The sequence below is a fragment of the Neophocaena asiaeorientalis genome, unplaced genomic scaffold (assembly GCF_003031525.2).
Source record: "Neophocaena asiaeorientalis asiaeorientalis breed wild unplaced genomic scaffold, Neophocaena_asiaeorientalis_V1.1 scaffold251, whole genome shotgun sequence".
Taxonomy (NCBI): Eukaryota; Metazoa; Chordata; class Mammalia; order Artiodactyla; family Phocoenidae; genus Neophocaena; species Neophocaena asiaeorientalis.
This window is the reverse complement of record NW_020173377.1, coordinates 5,913,297-5,932,449: the sequence shown is the minus strand read 5'-3', so window position 1 is coordinate 5,932,449 and position 19,153 is coordinate 5,913,297. Positions and strand designations below refer to the sequence as shown.

Sequence of the window (19,153 nt, the reverse complement as noted above, 5' to 3'; positions counted from 1 at the left end):
TTGTCCTTTTCATATTTTGAAATTGTTTTCACAAACTTTTACATAAAAAACAAACATTTGTTTTGTTCTTTATTATTAGTTATCTTTAAACATTCAGAAAGTAATACACATAGAAAAGACTATGGAAAGATATGACACTGGAAGAGAAAAAAATGCTTTAAAGATACTGATATTGACCACATGATGTTGTAAGGCGTTTTAGAGAATAAGTCAGCACATCTTGCTCCTTCAACTAGTTCTTGATTTTTAAAATGTAAAACCAATATTAAAGTTGCCTTTGTTTTTTTTTTTAATTGAGGTCCTGTGAGGTTAAATAATTTTTTTTAAGATTTTTTTTTTTTTTGATGTGGACCATTTTTTAAAGTCTTTATTGAATTTGTTACAATATTGCTTCTGTGTTATGTTTTGGTTTTCTGGCCGAGAAGCATGTGGGATCCCTGACCAGGGATCAAACTCGCAGCCCCTGCATTGGAAGGTGAAGTCTTAACCACTGGACCACCAGGTCCCGCCTTTTTTTTTTTTTTTTCCGCCTTTTTTAAATAAGAGATATCTAGTCCTTTCATTATCATTTTTCCCTAAAGCTTGTTTTCTATGGAAACTGACCTTGGTCACTGAGTTTTTGCTAATCTTAATGCTCTTCAGGAGTATAAATACAAGGCTAACAAGAGAGTAATGACTTCCATTTTTGGTGTACTCTGGGGAGGGAGATGGATTAAAGAATGGCTTCAATAATAAACACGTACTACTTTCATATCTGAATTAGAATGTAAACATTGTTTAAATAAAAAACCTGGAATGGATCAAATTTTTAAGGAAGAAATAAATTTTAAACTATGCAACAAGTGTTGATGAGAAAATAGGACTCCACTAAATTTGCTGGAATAAATCTATTATATTCATTGGTTTGCCTGTAAGGTAATGGATGTTAGAAAGATTTAATTGGTTTTAGCAAATTTTTGATCTCATATATTGTTACTTTTTATATAACCTTGTTTGAAATTCAAAAGCTGGATTTGTATCTTTCAACAGTATCAATTCTTTATCATAGCCATCTCCTGATCACCCTTATAAACAGAAGGGATCATTGGCAAGAAAGAAAAACAAACTTGTATTTGAAATTTATTATGATTTAGTTTAAAGGGCAAGTTCAATCATAGATCTTTTGCTGTCTGTTTGTTTAGATCCATTTGTTTAGATCTTTTGTCTATCTTTTGGTGCGGAGAAGGGGCATTTAGTGAATCTATATTCCATAAGTACACCAAAAGGAAAGGACATGCAAGTGATGGCAGGACAAAAAGTGCTGAAGTACTCATTTAGTGTGGTTAACCTGCCAGATAGCCAAGAAGAGTCTGGCTGAATATTTTGCTCCAAAAAGGTATTTAAGTATCAAAATTTAACTTAAAATTTAGATGAAAATCTAAAGATAAAGCAACATTTTGAACCTAAAAAAGAGTTCTTGCATACTTGTGCAATTCTTTTTCTTGTCGCTGCAGTTCTGATGATAGCAAAACATTTTCCTTTTTTAGAGAACGGCATTCGGCTTCCAATACATTCCATTCCTTTCTCAACTTCTCTAGTTCACCTAAAATAGTCCCAAAACACATTTGTTAATATAGGAACATAACTATTTTTTCCCTTAAACACTTAGATTTTACATGGCTATTCTTTGATTCCTGTTACTTCGCAGTGGCGCCTCAGGGAAGTTCCCATCACCCTGAACTTCAGTAATATTTTTTTCTCAATTCACTTTTATAAGACAAATAATTTTTAACAGTATTTAAATAAAATGTAAAATTGTAAAGATTTTCAATTTATTGTAAAGCTTACAGACCTGAAGAATGCTTATAGCCCCAATATAAAAACACTGCTTTATACAACCAATCGTTGTCAAAGACAAAACTAGCCTGAATGGTTATTTTCCACAAGTTATAAAGTTATCGTTATCAAGAGTTAAGAGCTTTATGTAAAATACATTTCTTACCTTGTAGCCTCGTTGCTTCCTCTCTCTGCTGGTCCTCACATTGCTGACATCGAAGCTGAAAAGTATTTTGCAAACTCATGATTTCTTTCTCATATTCAGATGCTGCTTTCCGCCACCGCTCAAGCTCGGCTCGCACTTTCTTAAGCTCTTCTTGTAGAGAAGCAATGTCAGTGTCCCGCTCAGAGGCAGCCTTTTCTGCTGCTTGATGAAGGAGTAAAATTTCATCTCGGGCACTAAGCAATTCATCTCGAGTGCCGGTGATTTCACTATCCTTCTCCTCCCGGAGATTCTCAATATTGATGTGTAACCTCTGCAGTTGGGCTACAAAAGTATATTTACTCATCATTTTCTTAGTCCATAGTAATTGGGAATAAAAGAACAGCCCATATGGGACTGTAGTTACTGCATGGCCCAGGCTGTCAGAGCTGTTTGTTGCTTTTGATTAAACTGTACAAGCAATCCATGTTTAATGCAGAAAAAGTCAAAATACAGAAATACAAAGAGAAAAAACCCCCAAAGCGACCTTTATTTCTCCCACACAGAGAAAACTGTTTCTAACATTTGGTACTTCCTCTCCTAGATTTTTTCTATGCATTTATACACATATAAAAACAAAAGTAGGGAGGGATCATAATAAATACAATGTTCTCTATGCGGCTGCTGATGAATATTTTTCAATAACAAAAACCAGCTATACTAACTTTTTTGACTAATCCTTTACTTTAGACACTTGAGGCTGTTCAGATTTTAATTACTATAGACAATACACCTTATAAAGCAATCTTGATTTTTTTTTCCTTAGGGTGAATTTGTAGACATAGAATTGCTTGGTCAAAGGGTAAGCATTAGTAAAACCTTTGATGCTCTTGACTCAATTTTCTGTTCAAATGTCAATTCCTTAAAGAAGCTTTTTCTGATGGCTTATCTAAAAATAGTCCTCTGTCATTCTCTAGCCCTTTACTCTGCCCTTATTGGACATCACATTATATACTTATTTGCTTATTCATCTTTTCCACTAGACTGTACATCTCATGTGTGCTATCCCCAATACTAGAAGAGTAAACGATCAAGAATCATTGCTTGAATTAATGAATTAATAAAGTTAATGAATATTGCCTAATGAAAGAGGTATATTTTTTAAGGATCTGGTCTTGTTGTCCTCAATGACTTGAACTGGAAACAATTTGTATAAAATCATACTTGGTTCAGAACTAGAATACTGGTCTTGATTATAATAACACAAGAAAATTATAGGTATAAAAAGTTCCATAGGTAGAAAAGAAGAATAATTAAAATAATTAAGAGGATTTAAGGCTTGTGTAGGAAGAAGTTGCCTAATAAATAAACATTAAAGAAAATATTAGACCTTTTAAGTCTGTGGGAAACGTTAAGAGGTAACAGGTTCAAAGATCTGAAAAGACACAATGGCCATGGATAACATGACCATGGACTTGTGGATAAAATCCTGAAATATACATGCTGGCACTAGAGAGCATTCAATGATGCCCACGTAAGACAGCTTTAAGACAAAAGGAAGCACTACATCATAGAACCTTCAGGGATAATTGCCCATACACAATACAGGATGGAAGTATAGATTCATATCAGATTTATATAAACTAATGGATAATGGCATTAAACTATAAGAGTGTAAAGAGCTTTCAATTTAAAAAGATATACAATCTACCCTAGAAATTCTTGTTTGACCATAATACAATTTTTTAAAATAACTGACATGTCCCACTCAAAAATAAGAAAACCCAAAAGACTGGTTTTTCTTCGGGATATTTTAGGGCAAATATCATAGGCCTTATACAATGACTCCCCATTTCGTGTCAACAGAGATTACTTGTCTATTTAACTTCTTCTTACCGTACCTCTCAAACTAAAATTTTAAAATAACATCGGTTCCTTCTTTGACAATGAAGGCAAATTAATTTTACTTTAGGAATTTTACTGTGGCACAGGAAAGACATCTCCTGGAGTATCTCACAATTATAACCTCAAAGTACCAGGAGCTCTGGTTCGAAGAAAACCCTTGACAGGCAGGGGTCTTTCGGGTCATTTCTGTAATGACCCTGTGATAGCCCATACAAAGAGATAGCAAAATGGTGGATATGAAGAGCAGCCTTTACCAATGAAGGGAGTGCAGGGACCACTGTTCTATTCCATTTGGTAAATAATTTTTGTTGCAGTGCAAGTGTGCTATGAGCGTTAGAAATAATATCACCAACAAGCTAAAAGTGCTGATGCACAGAGCTACTCAAACTGATTTCCTGTCTGAAGGTCTCCTTTGTAGTAAGTCACTACATAACCCAGAAAACGAAAGTCTTACCAAATCCATATCTTCAATCTTCCCCTTCCCACTCCAAGTGGGAGGTACTACTGGAGTACTAAGAAATCTTCCCTTAAAAAAAAAGGGGGGGCCACAAAGAGCCCAGTTACAGTCTCAGATTCTAGGGAAGAACCAAAGCCTTGAAAAATGGGAACCCTTTGCATTCTTACTTTCCATTTCTTTTGAATTGCTACAAACAAACAGTAACAATCCCAAATAGCCTCCGGTGTTCCATACCTTGAAGAACCTGTATTTGTTTACTGGATTCCTCAACTTGATTTCGATAGGCTTTTCTTTCTTCTTCCAAAAGAGCTGAAAGTAAAGCACAGTATTTCTAATTTTGTGATTTAATGAAAATATTCAGAATTGAGCAGCTGCAAAGTTCTAAGAAATTCTCTCCTAAACCTCATTGAAGGAAACAAAAGTTAGGCAGTGTTATCAGTGTTAGCAGTTAGGTAGTTTAAAGATTTTTTAAGGAGCACAAAACAGTAGTAAGTAATAAATTGTATTCAACCGAGGAGTAGTTGTCTATACCTTGTATTGCCAAGATAACATGTGCTGTTCTTTACTTGAGAAGCATTCTTTTTTTTTTTTTTTGCGGTACGCGGGCCTGTGGGATCTTCCCGGACCGGGGCACGAACCCGTGTCCCCTGCATCCGCAGGCGGACTCTCAACCACTGCGCCACCAGGGAAGCCCCGAGAAGCATTCTTAATAGTTGTTAATCAGGATTCTGAGCTTAAATGTGAAAAAAAGACTTAAAATCCTCATGTTCACTGCCAAGTACATAGTAAGTACTTACTGACAGGAAGTTCATAGTTCCCCGTGGGATGCAAATCTTCGTCCTGGTCAGGAAGGCCATTTTAGAGAACATGAGGATTCTAAGACTTTGTAAGGTACTAATTGACTGCAACTAGGTAACTGCTGTGAACGCTATAGAAATGTAAGCTCTAGGGAATAGCACAGACTCCAACTGGCCTATGACTCTTATCGGTTGGGACATTAGAAAATTCTATACCTTAACCTTGCCTGGTTTCTCTCACATACTGAAGGATCCACTGTAAAACTGCAGGGAATATAAATTTCCCTTATCTTATACTGAGTAGCTAATATTAGGTATAACTAAAACATAGAAATTTGTATTTCTATGTTTTTTCCTTTTGCTGTACTTAATGTGTAATTAACTTTTAAGATCTTTCATTGGTACAGGCCTTTCTTTCTTTCTTTTTTTTTTTGTGGTACACGGGCCTCTCACTGTTGTGGCCTCTCCCGTTGCGGAGCACAGGCTCTGGACGTGCAGGCTCAGCGGCCATGGCTCATGGGCCCAGCCGCTCTGCGGCATGTGGGATCTTCCCAGACCGGGGCATGAACCCGTGTCCCCTGCATCAGCAGGCGGACTCTCAACCACTGAGCCACCAGGGAAGCCCTCAGGCCTTTCTTAACCTTCACAAGAAAGTAGTACAACTGTAATTCTCCTCACTTTACTGATCTGAAACATAAGCTCAGAGAGCATAAGTGATGTCCCAAGATCACATATCTAATAAAGTTGTAGATTTGGAAGAAGGTAACCATGCCTCTGGACTTGGAAGTTTGGGGCCATTCAGTTATATCTTGTTGCTTTCACATCCCCTAAAGAAATCAAAGTAATCTTGATCTCACCTTGAAGTTCAAAGCATTTTTGTTTACTTGCTCTAGCTAGTTCCTGGGCTTCAATCAATTCCTTCCGAAGATGCTGAATTTCTTGTTTTGCCTCAATTTCTGACTGTGCACCCTGCAAGTCATCTGACAAAAATATGTTTATTTTAAAAGCAAGAGTTAGTATCATACCATAATCTCTATAACCAAAGATTAGCAATCTTTCTCATGTTTGGACATGCATAGTTAACAACAAAGCACAACTAAGTTTAATAAAATTTAGAAGCAAATTGTATTAAGCATTTTAGTCATTTTACCTTGGAGAAAGAACACAAATATGATTAAATTATTTTAGTAATTCATGGCAATGGTACTATAACATACATACTAATATATACTAAATTATGTATTTCACTTATATAAGGCTTATGTAGAGCTTATGCAAGGTTTGAAATTTAGTAGTATGTTCATAATGCTATTCTTCTTTATCAATTTTGAAATTTCTTCATAACAAGTCAGAAAATTTTCACATGGAACTTAACTGGAAATGCAAAAATAGAAACTTTTCTTCAAGAAAAAATATTTTAGTATGATTTCCCCAGCTGTGGAATACAAAATAAAAACTAAGCTGAAAGCTCCACTGTGCTCCCTTCATCGTCACTGTTTCCTCAACACTACATACATAACAAGTAAATATTTGCTTAATTATCATTATTATTTACAATTAATTAATTAATTTATTTTTGGCTGTGTTGGGTCTTTGTTGCTGCGCATGGGCTTTTCTCTAGTTGTGGCAAGCGGGGGCTACTCTTCGTTGCGGGGCATGGGCTTCTCATTGCGGTGGCTTCTCTTGTGAAGCGTGGGCTCTAGGCGCGCGAACCCTAGAGTACAGGCTCAGTAGTTGTGGCTCACGGGCTCTAGAGCGCAAGCTCAGTAGTTGTGGTACACGGGCTTAGTTAACTTCTGCAGCATGTGGGATCTTCCCAGACCAGGGCTCAAACCCGTGTCCCCTGCACTGGCAGGCAGATTCTCAACCACTGCGCCACCAGGGAAGCCCTGCTTAATTATTATTATTATTTTATAAATCTATTTTATTTCAGTTATTTTATTTTTGGCTGCATTGGGTCTTCGTTGCTGCACATAGGCTTTTCTCTGGTTTCGGCAAGCGGGGGCTACTCTTAGTCGCCATGCGCAGGCTTCTCATTGTGGTGGCTTCTCTTCTTGTGGAGCACAGGCTTTAGGTGTGCAGGCTTCAGTAGTTGTGGTACACGGGCTTAGCTGCTCCGTGGCATGTGGGATCTTCCCGGACCAGGGCTCGGACCCGTGTCCCCTGCATTGGCAGGCGGATTCTTAACCTCTGCGCCACCAGGGAAGCCAAGCCCTGCTTAATTAGTAAATGAGTTAACCTAAGTGATTTTATCAAAATAAATTAGAGCCACCATTACATCTCAAATAAGCTCCCTCCCCTAATTCTTTTCTCTTTAGTCACTCTGCTCATCATCTTTCATTGTATTAGAACTTCCTACTACTGAACACTGCCTGAAATAAATGTATCATCAGGTAGGCCATATTCTTCTAGTACATTCTATTTGACTACTACTTTGGTTTACAAACAACTCAGGCATAACAACTTCAATCTATCAAAAAAGAATTAAGAATAAAATTTCACAGTGTAATCACTGCAGGTCTTAGATATTACAAACACATGTTTTCATCCTCATACCTTACTTCTCCCTGTCAAAAATCTGATTCTAGGTTCATCTATTTTAGCCATTCTATCAACTCTTCCTTCAAACAGTCATGGTAAGGGTGGAGGCAAAGAGAGAGATTGAGAGAGATTTTCCAGTGGCAGGTGCATTGTCACAGCAACTACAAAACTTCTCTTTCAATATCACACATTGGGGGCTGCAAAGGTTCTAGCTGCCCATCTCTGGAATTGTCATTATGTAGGACAACGTCCTTATTCTTAGGAGTATTAAAGCAGGAAATATCATGATGCCTTTATCTTTTTTTAAAAAAATAAGTTGATTTACAATGTTGTGTTAATTTCTGCTGTACAGCAAAGTGACTCAGTTACACATACATTTATTCTTTTTCTTATTCTTTTCCATTATGGTTTATCACAGGATATTGATTATAGTTCCATGTGCTATATGGCAGGACCTTGTTGTTTATCCATCCTATATATAATAGCTTGCATCTGCTAATCCCAAACTCCCAGTCCTTCCCTCCTCAACCCCACCTCGTCCACGGCAACCACAAGTCTGTTCTCCATGTCTGTAAGTCTGTTTCTGTTTCGTAGATATGTTCATTTATGTCATATTTTAGATTCCCACATACAAGTGATATCATATGGTATTTGTCTTTCTCTTTCTGACTTACTTTGCTTAGTATGATAATCTCTAGGTCCATCTATATTGTTGCAAATGGCATTATTTCATTCTTTTTTTTTATGGCTGAGTAATATTCCATTGTATATATATATCACATCTTCTTTATCCATTCATCTGCTGATGGACATTTAGGTTGCTTCCATGTCTTGGCTATAGTAAACAGTGCTGCTATGAACATTGGGGTGCATGTCTCTTTCGAACTGGGTATATGCCCAGGAGTGGGACTGCTGGATCACATGGCAAATCTATTTTTAGTTTTTTGAGGAACCTCCATACTGTTTTTCACTGTGGTTGCACCGATTTACATTCCCACCAACAGTGTAAGAGGGTTCTCTTTTCTCCACACCCTCTCCAGTATTTATTATTTGTAGACTTTTTAATGATGGCCATTCTGATGGGTGTGAGGTATAGTTTTGATTTGTATTTCTCTAATAATTAGTGATGATGTGCATCTTTTCATGTGTATGCCTTCTTTGGAGAAATGTCTATTTAAGTCTTCTGCCCATTTTTTGATTGGGTTGTTTGTTTTTCTGTTATTGAATTGTATGAGCTATTTGTGTATTTTGGAAATTAAGCCCTTGTTGGTTGCATCATTTGCAAAGTATATGTAAATATAATTTGCAAGCATCATGATGCCTTTATCTTACTTTCAAGTGGTTTGGCAAAAAATATCTACATAATATCCTTCAGTAGATATTTTCCTACTTGTATGTTAGGGTTTTTTTCTAAGCACTTTTGACAATTTGGGCTACATAATTCTTTGTTTTGGGGCTGACCTGTGGATCACGGGGTGTTTAGTAGGTTCATTGGTTTCAACCCACTAGATGCTAATAGCACTGCCTCTCAGTTGTAACAACCAAAAATGTTTCCATATATTGCCAATGTCCCTGGGGGTATAAAATTGCCCAACCTTGAGAACTACTGTTCCATGTTAATAACTTTATAACCAAGAGAAAACAAATCTACACATAGGCTTCTTTCCCACAGAAGCATTGGTTAGTAATTCTGAAACTATTTTCTGTATATTTTAAAAATGTTTTTAAAAATTCATAAATTATAGATAATGGCATCCAGGTTTCTCACTATTGGGAAAGACAATGACAGATATGGAAATGTGAAAGACAATTAATTGTGTGGTGTAAGGTATGAGTTAGAAGATCTGAATGTATAAAATAGACTCTAATAGATTTGAATGCATAAAAATAAATAAATATAGAAATAAATATAGACAAGTGAGGCAGTAAATATAGCCATACATGTATGTATGGATATGAATATACATACATCTATTTCTTAACTGTGTCCACTCAAGTGGGCCTGGAAGTAATGAACACACCATATACTCAGATCTTGGTTTGTAAATACCATTCTCTAGTTTAAAAAACTAGGGCTCTGTGGAGAAATGGCTGATTTCAGGACTAAATCTAAGTACAAGATGAATGTAGAACATCTTTTTTGTGTCAGAAAGTAAGAAAGGACTCAAAGAATGATTGGGTCCAAAAAGACATAAGGGGCTCCCACTGGCCAAACATGGGACAATTTGAGTATCAAAATAAATAATGACAGTGACAGATGATAATCCACTGAATAAAACATGAATCCATAAATTCACACTGATATAGAAAAAGAAAGGAAGGAAGGAAAGAAGAAAGGGAAGGGAAGAGAAAACTCTTCCATGTTGTAGAAAGCTTGCTAATAAATGTAGAAGGATGACAGAATTATGAAATCACTACTTGGCAACTATGATTATAATAAATGATCCAGGCAATCATCGTAAGGAGACATTAGAGCTAAGAAGATAAATGTTTGAGGAGTAACAGGATATTTAAAGTTAACATCATCAGCGATAGAACAATTCAACATCAGGTGCCTCCTGATATGATGCCCCAAATTATTTCTGTTATATTACTGCCAAAGATGCACAACTTTTATCTAATCATGAGGAAACATTAGATACAACCAAACTGAGGGACATTTTAGAAAATGACCATGGTTCTTCAAAAATGTCAATGTCATGGAACACAAAAAAAACTGAGGAGCTCTTCCAGATTAAAGGAGACTAAAGAGACATGACAGATGAATGCAATGCATGACTCAGGATTTTCTGAGGACATTATTGAGACAACTGACAACACGTGAATAAGGTCTGTGTATTTGATAATAGTAATATATCAGCTTGTAGTTAATTTCCTGATTTTGAGAATTATACGGTAGTTATGGAAGAGAAACAGAAAACACACATGAAAATATTTAGGAGCAAGGTTATCACGCCTGCAATTTACTCTCAATGGTTCAGGGAGACAGAGGGAGGAGGAAAGAAGAGGGAAAGGGAGATGGATCAATCAAATTTGGTAAAATGTTAACAGCAAATAGGGTGAAATGTTAACAGTTGGAAAATCTGGATGAAGAATATATGAGGTTCTTTGTTCTATTCTTGCAACTTTTCTGTAAGTCTGAAATTATATCAAAATAAAAAGTCAAAAGAATAATTTCTACGTATATACATAAACAAATAAAGAAAATATGGCAAAATACTAACAATTGCTGAATCTAGGTGATGGGCACATATGGAAGTTTTTGGCATTCTTTAATTTTTCTTGTGTTTGAAAGTTTTCATAGGTCTCTTGAAATTACCAATCCTAATGCTACAATCTTGGAGCAATCATTTCTCCCTATATTCTTACCCTTAACGTATCTTCCCCTTCTGCATTCTATATTGCATTGTGACACTAGAGCAATTTTCTTACTGAGATCAAGAACCTACACTGCCGGGGCTTCCCTGGTGGCGAAGTGGTTAAGAATCTGCCCGCCAATGCAGGGGACACGGGTTCGAGACCTGGCCTGGGAAGATCCCACATGCCACGCGGCAACTAAGCCCGAGCACCACAACTACTGAGCCTGTGCTCTAGAGCCCGAGAGCCACACCTACTGAGCCCGCACGCCTAGAGCCCGTGCTCCACAACAAGAGAAGCCACTGCAACGAGAAGCCCGTGCACCACAACGAAGAGTAGCCCCCGCTCGCCACAACTAGAGAGAAAAGCCCACGCGCAGCAACGAAGACCCAAGGCAGCCAATAAATAAATAAATAAAATTATTTTTTAAAAAAGGAAGATAAATGAAAGGCTTACTGAGCTAAATAAAAACTCATTTTATTTAGATGTGCAAGTCAAATGGAAATAAATGTTTTTTAGAAACTATGATGAGGTGAAAAGATTAACGGAATCTGTTTTCCTTTTAACACAAATCATGTCTTTAGAAGTGCTTGGTGTATAGTCTGGGCCAGGAACCAGCTTTTCTCAGACTAATGCTAAATCCTATAAAAAGGTCTACACCACACAATAACCCACCAAACAACCAGCCGTGGCACACAGAATATGTGATACTCTAAATTAAATTTGTTGTCACTATTTCTTCAGAAGAGTGACTGGAGATTTAACTTAAAATCTGACCTTTGCTTTAAATGTGGGTGAGATACTCTGAACCACGTGGTAAAGGGCCAAATCAAAACATTTCTGCCGGAGTTCTATTTTGCACGTGCATGTTTGTTGAAGGCTAATGTAGCCATAACATCTGTTACCTCAGCAACTGACAGAAGTGACCTAGCAAAAGCAGCTGGCCAGGTGGGTGCCATCCTCTTTCTACTACTATCACCCGTTCCTTTGGAAAGTCTGGTAGTTTAGTTGCAGGCTTGGTTGGTGAGAACCTTCACAGTGGAGGAAGACCACTTTCTTGCTGGATATGTGTAGTCGTGTGAGATAGTCCTAGGTGGTAGCCTATGAATTTAACTTTGGCAGCAGCCTCTTACTGTTGATTCTCACCCCTTTGCCATTCCTTCTGACCAGCCGGGTTCCTTCTTGACAACTGGGTCTTTTGTCGGCTCCTTTGTCCTTCCCATTGTTCTTCTCTTTCTCTATAAATTCCCCCTGCTATCGCAGTCCATCCCTATGCAGAGAATTCCCAAACACTGTTACTGACTTCTTTCTGACCCAGTCTTATCTTTCTCCACATCTGCCCCACACAGCCTGTGTTGCACCACACTTTCCTACTGGTAAATGTTATTCCTACATTAAACATTAATCCTATTTGTAAATGTCAGTACTATTTTAAGGAAAGGCATGGCTCCCTTCTCCCTCTTGGTGTACCCTGACTTATCTTTAACCAACACATTTGGGAAGCCCGTTCTGACTACTGCTCCACCCCTCCCCTGCCCCTAGCCAGGAAATTAGCTCTGCTCTCCAAAGTTTTCACCACACCTATTAAAACACTCATTACACTATCAACATGTCTCCTTACTCCATAGGACTGTAGCCTCCTCATGTGTCTTATCTCTGTATCTCCTGGGCCAATAAATGTCACAGAATTAAATGAAAATGGCTTTCCAGTCCTAGTTTCTGTATCACACTTCCAACTGCATTTCTGGTTCCGAGGGTGACAATACAAAACTTCTGAACGTGAAAGGAAGAACTTTTAATAATTATGCTGGGACAACAGGTATAAATGGTTTCAGGCAAAAAAAAAAAAAAAAGGTTTCAGGCAAACCAGAACCTATGGAAAACCTTCCTGTTCAACATGTGCCAAACTAAAAACATCACATTGTCTTTCCACCACATCATTTACACTATGTCCCTAGTTATTTATACGTCCTGCAAGTTGGCAGTTGGATCTAGAATCTTGATCAGATTCAGGTTCAGTTTTTTGTCACTGAATACATCACATGTGGTATGACACACTTTCAGGGTCATCTCAAATGATACTTCTTCCATGAATCGCCTTTCCTCCCCATCTTCTAAGATAAACAGAAAGGAACAAATATAAAATCTGGACATTCCTTCTCCTTTCTTTGACTCCTAATGGCAACAACCACCAAGAAACAGCTTATCATCTATACCTCTTCTATAGCCAATTTGTCTAGAAACTCCTCAAGTCCCAAAGAGAGTCTTATTAGACTTTGAAACCACTGGAGTCTCTGGCACAGTTCCCTAAATAGAGCAAACTTGCATTAGACACTACTTGGACTGAATTCCAGTCTCCTTTTTGTCTTTTTTTTGGGGAAATGATTTCAAGCATATAAAAACCTGTGGATCAAGCCACAGCTTTATTTCTCTCAAAAGTGGCATAAATTGGTTGAAAATAATATTTCAGGAAAAATTACTACTGCTATCATCATTTCATTAATATCTCTGGTGAATGTTTAACCTACTTTAGATTCTTCTCCTAACCCTAGATGACTAACATGACAGGTAGCACATTATAATTCTAAAAAAAGATTGGCTGTTTTTTAAAAAGGAAATAATAAAATTTGAAAATAATGGTTCAAGAAGCCAGGCATAGGGTTTCAATGAATAAAATAAAGGGGCTACTTTCTACAACTCTCAAGGTTAATAATACTGTGGTCTAATAATTTATACTCTTCATTTAAGAGAAAAATTGTGTCAGTCTAGTGAATCTAATTACACAGACAACGAAACATAACCACATATACTCAAGCATAACCCAAGTGTTTCTCATAAATGTCAGTAAATACATTATTTTAAAGAATTTAAGACTTCCCTGGTGGCGCAGTGGTTAACAATCTCTGCCTGGTAATGCAGGGGACACGGGTTTGAGCTCTGGTCCAGGAAGATCTCACATGCCGCCGAGCAACTAAGCCCGAGTGCCACAACTACTGAGCCTGCGCTCTAGAGCCAGCAAGCCACAACTACTGAGCATGCAAGCCGCAACTACTGAAGCCCGTGCACCTAGAGCTCGTGTTCCACAACAAGAGAAGCCACTGCAATGAGAAGCCCGCAGACCACAACAAAGAGTAGCCCCTACTCGCGGCAACTAGAGAAAAATCCGCGCGCAGCAACGAAGACCCAATGCAGCCAAAAATAAATTAAAAAAAAAAAAAGAATTTACACAAGTCTTACAAAGAAAAACAATGGATGAAACAACCATTTAGGGCTATGATGACTGTTTCTTGGGAGACTCTTCTAAAATTTCCCGCTTCTAATGGGTGATTTTTCTTTATCTAATTACTGATTGACTTAACAATTCTATTCTTTTTTTTTGCGGTACGCGGGCCTCACACTGTTGTGGCCTGTCCCGTTGAGGAGCACAGGCTCTGGACGCGCAGGCTCAGCGGCCATGGCTCACGGGCCCAGCCGCTCCGCGGCATGTGGGATCTTCCCGGACCAGGGCACGAACCCGTGTCCCCTGCATCGGCAGGCGGACTCTCAACCCCTGCGCCACCAGGGAAGCCCAACAATTCTATTCTTAAAGTCAAGCTGCAAAATCTTTCAAGAGGTGTTGATAAAAATATCACTTCATTAAACAAAAGTTGGCAATCATACAGAAGTGTAAGGAAAGTTTTTGGGTTCTGTTTTTGTCACCTCAACTGAAAGCAAAGTTAGGGAAATTAACCTATTTTCATCAATGGCACTCCAAGCAATTACCAGTAGCATTCGTACACCCACCCTCCTTCCACATACACCTTGTGTTTTCCAGTCTCTATCTCCTACAACTTCCCTTTTTATACCCTCTTCCTTGAGTCTGATTCTCTAGCCTATATCATGGGCACTTTTACAGATATAATTTAGCCTTCCCGTTGTACTCAAGGATTAAAAAAAATTTTGCCCTGACATCTGGCAAAGTAAACAAATTAATACATTATTAACTGGGAAAGATCCACAACCAACAACTGCTTTTCCCTAAAAGATAAAGTAGGAAATATTTTTTTAAATCCCACAATCTTATTTAATTAATGAAAAGTTACCCTTTAACTGATAGGTTTGCCTTTTTTTAAAAAATAAATTTATTTAATTAATTTTTTGGGCTGCATTGGGTCTTCGTTGCTGCTCACGGGCTTTCTCTAGTTGCGGTGAGCAGGGGCTACTCTTCATTGCAATGGGCAGGCTTCTCACTGCGGTGGCTTCTCCTGTTGTGGAGCACAGGCTCTAGGCATGCGGGCTTCAGCAGTTATGGCACACAGGCTCAGCAGTTGTGGCTCGCGGGCTCTAGAGGGCAGGCTCAGTAGTTGTGGTGCACGGGTTTAGTTGCTCCACGGCATGTGGGATCTTCCCGGACCAGGGATTGAACCCGTGTCCCCTGCATTGGCAGGTGGATTCTTAACAACTGCACCACCAGGGAAGTCCCCAGATAGGTTTGCCTTTGTTAATCACCATCATTATTATTATCAGTATCTTCATTATGGGGCTTAACATGTTATGTTCCCAACAACACATTAAGTGATCTACTTGTACTGTTTCATTTAATCCTCACAATAATCCTATGAAGTTGGTTTTCCCCAAACCAACAAACGAAAAAACACTGAAGCACAGAGGGGTTACGCAATTTGCCCAAGGATATATTACAAATAAATGGCAGGGGCTTCCCTGGTGGTGCAATAGATTCCACGCTCCCAATGCAGGGGGCCCGGGTTTGAATCCTGCTCAAGGAACTAGATCCCACACGCATGCTGCAACTAAGAGTTCACATGCCACAACTGAGACCCAGCACAACCAAATAAAAAAAAACCAAAAAAACAAAACCCCACAAATCAATGGCAGAGCTGGGTCAGAACTCAGAGATCTTTGGCTCTTAGCCTCTTGGCTAGAGCCTGTCACTTTCCTAATGCTCTTGTGGTTTTATAACTTTGATGTAAGAGGTCTATTATTTATTCATTCAACAAACATCTGAGTTTTTCCAAATATCTGGCATTGTGGTAGGGAAGAGGATAAAAATAAAATCTAAAGCAGACGGACACACAAAATTACAAAAGTACTAAAGCAGTTGAATATAATTAACACAATCATAAACACTATTTACAGGAGTTACTCAGTTTTCCTGGGTATCTCCCTTGTATACAGGAGGTATACATGTTATTAAACTCCTGTTGATGTTGTTTATTTCTAAAAAAAAAAAAAATTACTACTTATAAATCAATCTGGATTTGGCTGCTGAAAAGCTTTCTGGGAGATTTCTACAGTAAAAAAAGATCATAAGAACAGCTACTTCTTTACGACGGGTGTCCCTTCCTCATTCACCTCCCTTCTTGTTTCTGTGTGTCCCCCAAAGGCCCAAGGTTCCCATACTTTTTCAGGATCAGCAACAACATTCTATGCATTAATGGTCTTACGTTTCTGAGAAGAATCAGAAATGCTCCAAGATGAGATTTCTGGCCTGTACACACATTAACTTAGATTTATTATTACCACACTAGAAAAAAGGCATGTCTCGTAAACACCAAAGGTCACCTGAGAAGAGTGTGGATCGGTAAGAATACTGTAAACTATTATCATACTTAAAAGTAGGTTGGCAGTTGGTTGCCCGGGTCAGTAATCCTCAGGGCTTCCCTTGGTACGGGAATTCAGTCAAAGGTGGCTCAAAGAGCCATGTCAGCTTCAGTATCCATGGGGGAGAAAAGAGAAGGCCATGAGGCCCAGACTAAGGAATTCGAGAGAATCTGGGTAATCTCTTGGTTAACCAACCCCAATCCCAATCATTATACAACTAGGAGAGCAGCAGGATCATGCAGGGTGAAACTAAGGCTTCCTTATATAATCCAAAACTTAGGGTCTGTACTGGGAGATCCCTTAATAGCCCAGCCAGAAGCAAAGGCATTTCTATACAAAGAAACCTCCACAGGCTGCTTTTGCTGCTAATTTCCGAGAGTTGCCTGGTATTGGTCCACTGCTACTAAAATGCGTAACCTAGTGAGCTGAACTTATATGTCAACTTTTCTTGTGTACAATAAGGCAATTATAAAAGAGACTAAATGCTGGGTGGGAGAGGGAGGGGATATGGGGGTATATGTATACACATATAGCTGATTCACTTTGTCGTACAGCAGAAATTAACACAACATTGTAAAGCAATTATACTCCAATAATGATGTAAAAAAAATAATAATTTTCTCTAAATGAGAAATGGATCAAAACACTTAGAAGTGAATCTTTGGTGTAGCAGCTGTTGTCATGATTGCAAAAAAAAAGGAGACTAAATGCTGACAATCACAGATTTATCAATAAGCCACCCCCAGGCACTTTATTTTAAAAACATTTTTATAAATGCTAATTTAATTCCTACCCATTTCATTCTAAACAAGTAAATATCAAATAAATGTACTTATTTAGAAGTGACACAAGTGAAAGAATTTATTATATGCACTGCTCATCTTAGCCCCACCCAAAATTTCTAGAAGAGTCCTAAGAACCTGGGGATATTTACTGGAGAATGAGGAGGGCCAGAAAATGAGGACATTTACAACTGCTACCATATGATAACAGAGCAAACAGGTAGTTCTTTCAAGAAAGTTAATATTTTTAATCTATTTTTAGTTTACATTAAAAGTGGTAATGAGTTTCTATCAGAGACATCAAGGTAAACACAAAACAACCACAGCTGTATTTCACATTCTACCACTTATTGCCTTGCCTTCACATAACTTTGATTGCTACAAACTATTTTACAACTTAAATGTTTTTCTTTAAAGTACTGGCACCAACATCAACATTTTAAATTTTAGTTCGTGATACTTTAGAGAACCTATCTTAATCTTTTAAGTTAAAACTTAGTTTTAACTAAAGCTTAAAACATCATATAATACATGATTTTGTGGCAAAGGGTGAATCTGATGCCCTGGTTTAAAACGTCTTAAAAACAAGTTAAAATACCTTTTAATAGGGACACTTTAGCAAAGGGTTCATTTAGGTCTTGCTCATCCATTTGGGCGTCTACAGAGGGGGGAAAAAAGATAATTATAAACAGTGAACTCTAGTAGCAAGCTATCACTACCAAAATTAAAAACTGAAATTTATACAGCTATTGTATTCGGATCATTGAAAGTAGTTTTTAAATTTATCCAAGATTCAAGGGAGTGACTTGATAAATAGAAGTATTGCTTTTTCCCCCAAACACAAACTTTGAGATCTCCACCCACACTAACCTGCATACCTAAACTGCTTGGTAGGTAACAATAACATCTACAGATTTATAAATATTAGGTTAAAACTCACCTGTAGTGTCGTCACTACTTTTCTCCTTGCTTGGACTCAGGGTATCTGATAAATCAGATTCCTTTGCTCTTGCCTGGTTCTCTAAGAAGAAATAAATAAATAAATAAATAAAAGTAGAATCTCTTTACAATTAAATAGCTTATATCAATAAAACTGCTTCAGGCTATGAGTGCTCTAAATCTACTGGTATGCAAAATACTTTTAAAATTAACTGAGGTCACTGAATCTCTTACTTCTTCACCACTCTAGTCCAAAATGGAATGCTGGTTATTACACGTAGCTCATATTAAATTATAATGTGGATCATGATTGCTGTGTAGAGGAGGGCTGGGGCTTTTGTTCAAGGCTGTCCATTGGCCAACTGGAAACAAAAATGAAGCAAGCTTTGCTAAAGTATTCAGAGACCTGCAACAAATATAGCAAAATTCCCAGGACAATGTGGATACTGTATGAAGATGATGAAAGAAAAGGATTCTATTATATAAAAACACTAGTTAGGTTGCCTTAGTAATATTTATACTCATGATAAAAACTCTTTTTAAAAAAATCACCATTGTCTTTTATAAAAGTAACATTTAAACAAGAAAATTAACAGCCTTTTATATCTAAAGAAAGTATTACTGTACCTGAACCACAGGCCTGAAATTCTTTGCTTGAGTTGATATTTCCTTAAACTCAAGGACCATTCTCACTACTTGGCCTATTCAAGCTATATTAAGATATAGCTTAAGCTCCATTACCTCTAAGCAAGTCTTCATTTCTCCAGCATGTTGCTCCTTTTTATTTATCTTCTCTGGGACATAGGGTTTTATAATT

General features: G+C 37.7%; 1 protein-coding gene across 20 annotated transcripts in view; it reads right to left on the bottom strand.

The window, feature by feature from the left end:
• Positions 1-19,153, bottom strand: part of SLMAP (sarcolemma associated protein) — a 146,833-nt gene that overhangs the window by 11,579 nt on the left and 116,101 nt on the right. For all 20 annotated transcript variants that reach the window (XM_024746290.1, XM_024746288.1, XM_024746295.1 and 17 more), the window contains 6 exons: positions 18,338-18,418; positions 17,996-18,055; positions 5,974-6,096; positions 4,554-4,628; positions 1,982-2,302; positions 1,465-1,582 (listed from right to left, as the gene is read on the bottom strand). In XM_024746290.1, coding sequence (XP_024602058.1) covers positions 1,465-1,582; positions 1,982-2,302; positions 4,554-4,628; positions 5,974-6,096; positions 17,996-18,055; positions 18,338-18,418 — 778 coding nt within the window. The remainder of the gene's footprint in view (positions 1-1,464; positions 1,583-1,981; positions 2,303-4,553; positions 4,629-5,973; positions 6,097-17,995; positions 18,056-18,337; positions 18,419-19,153) is intronic.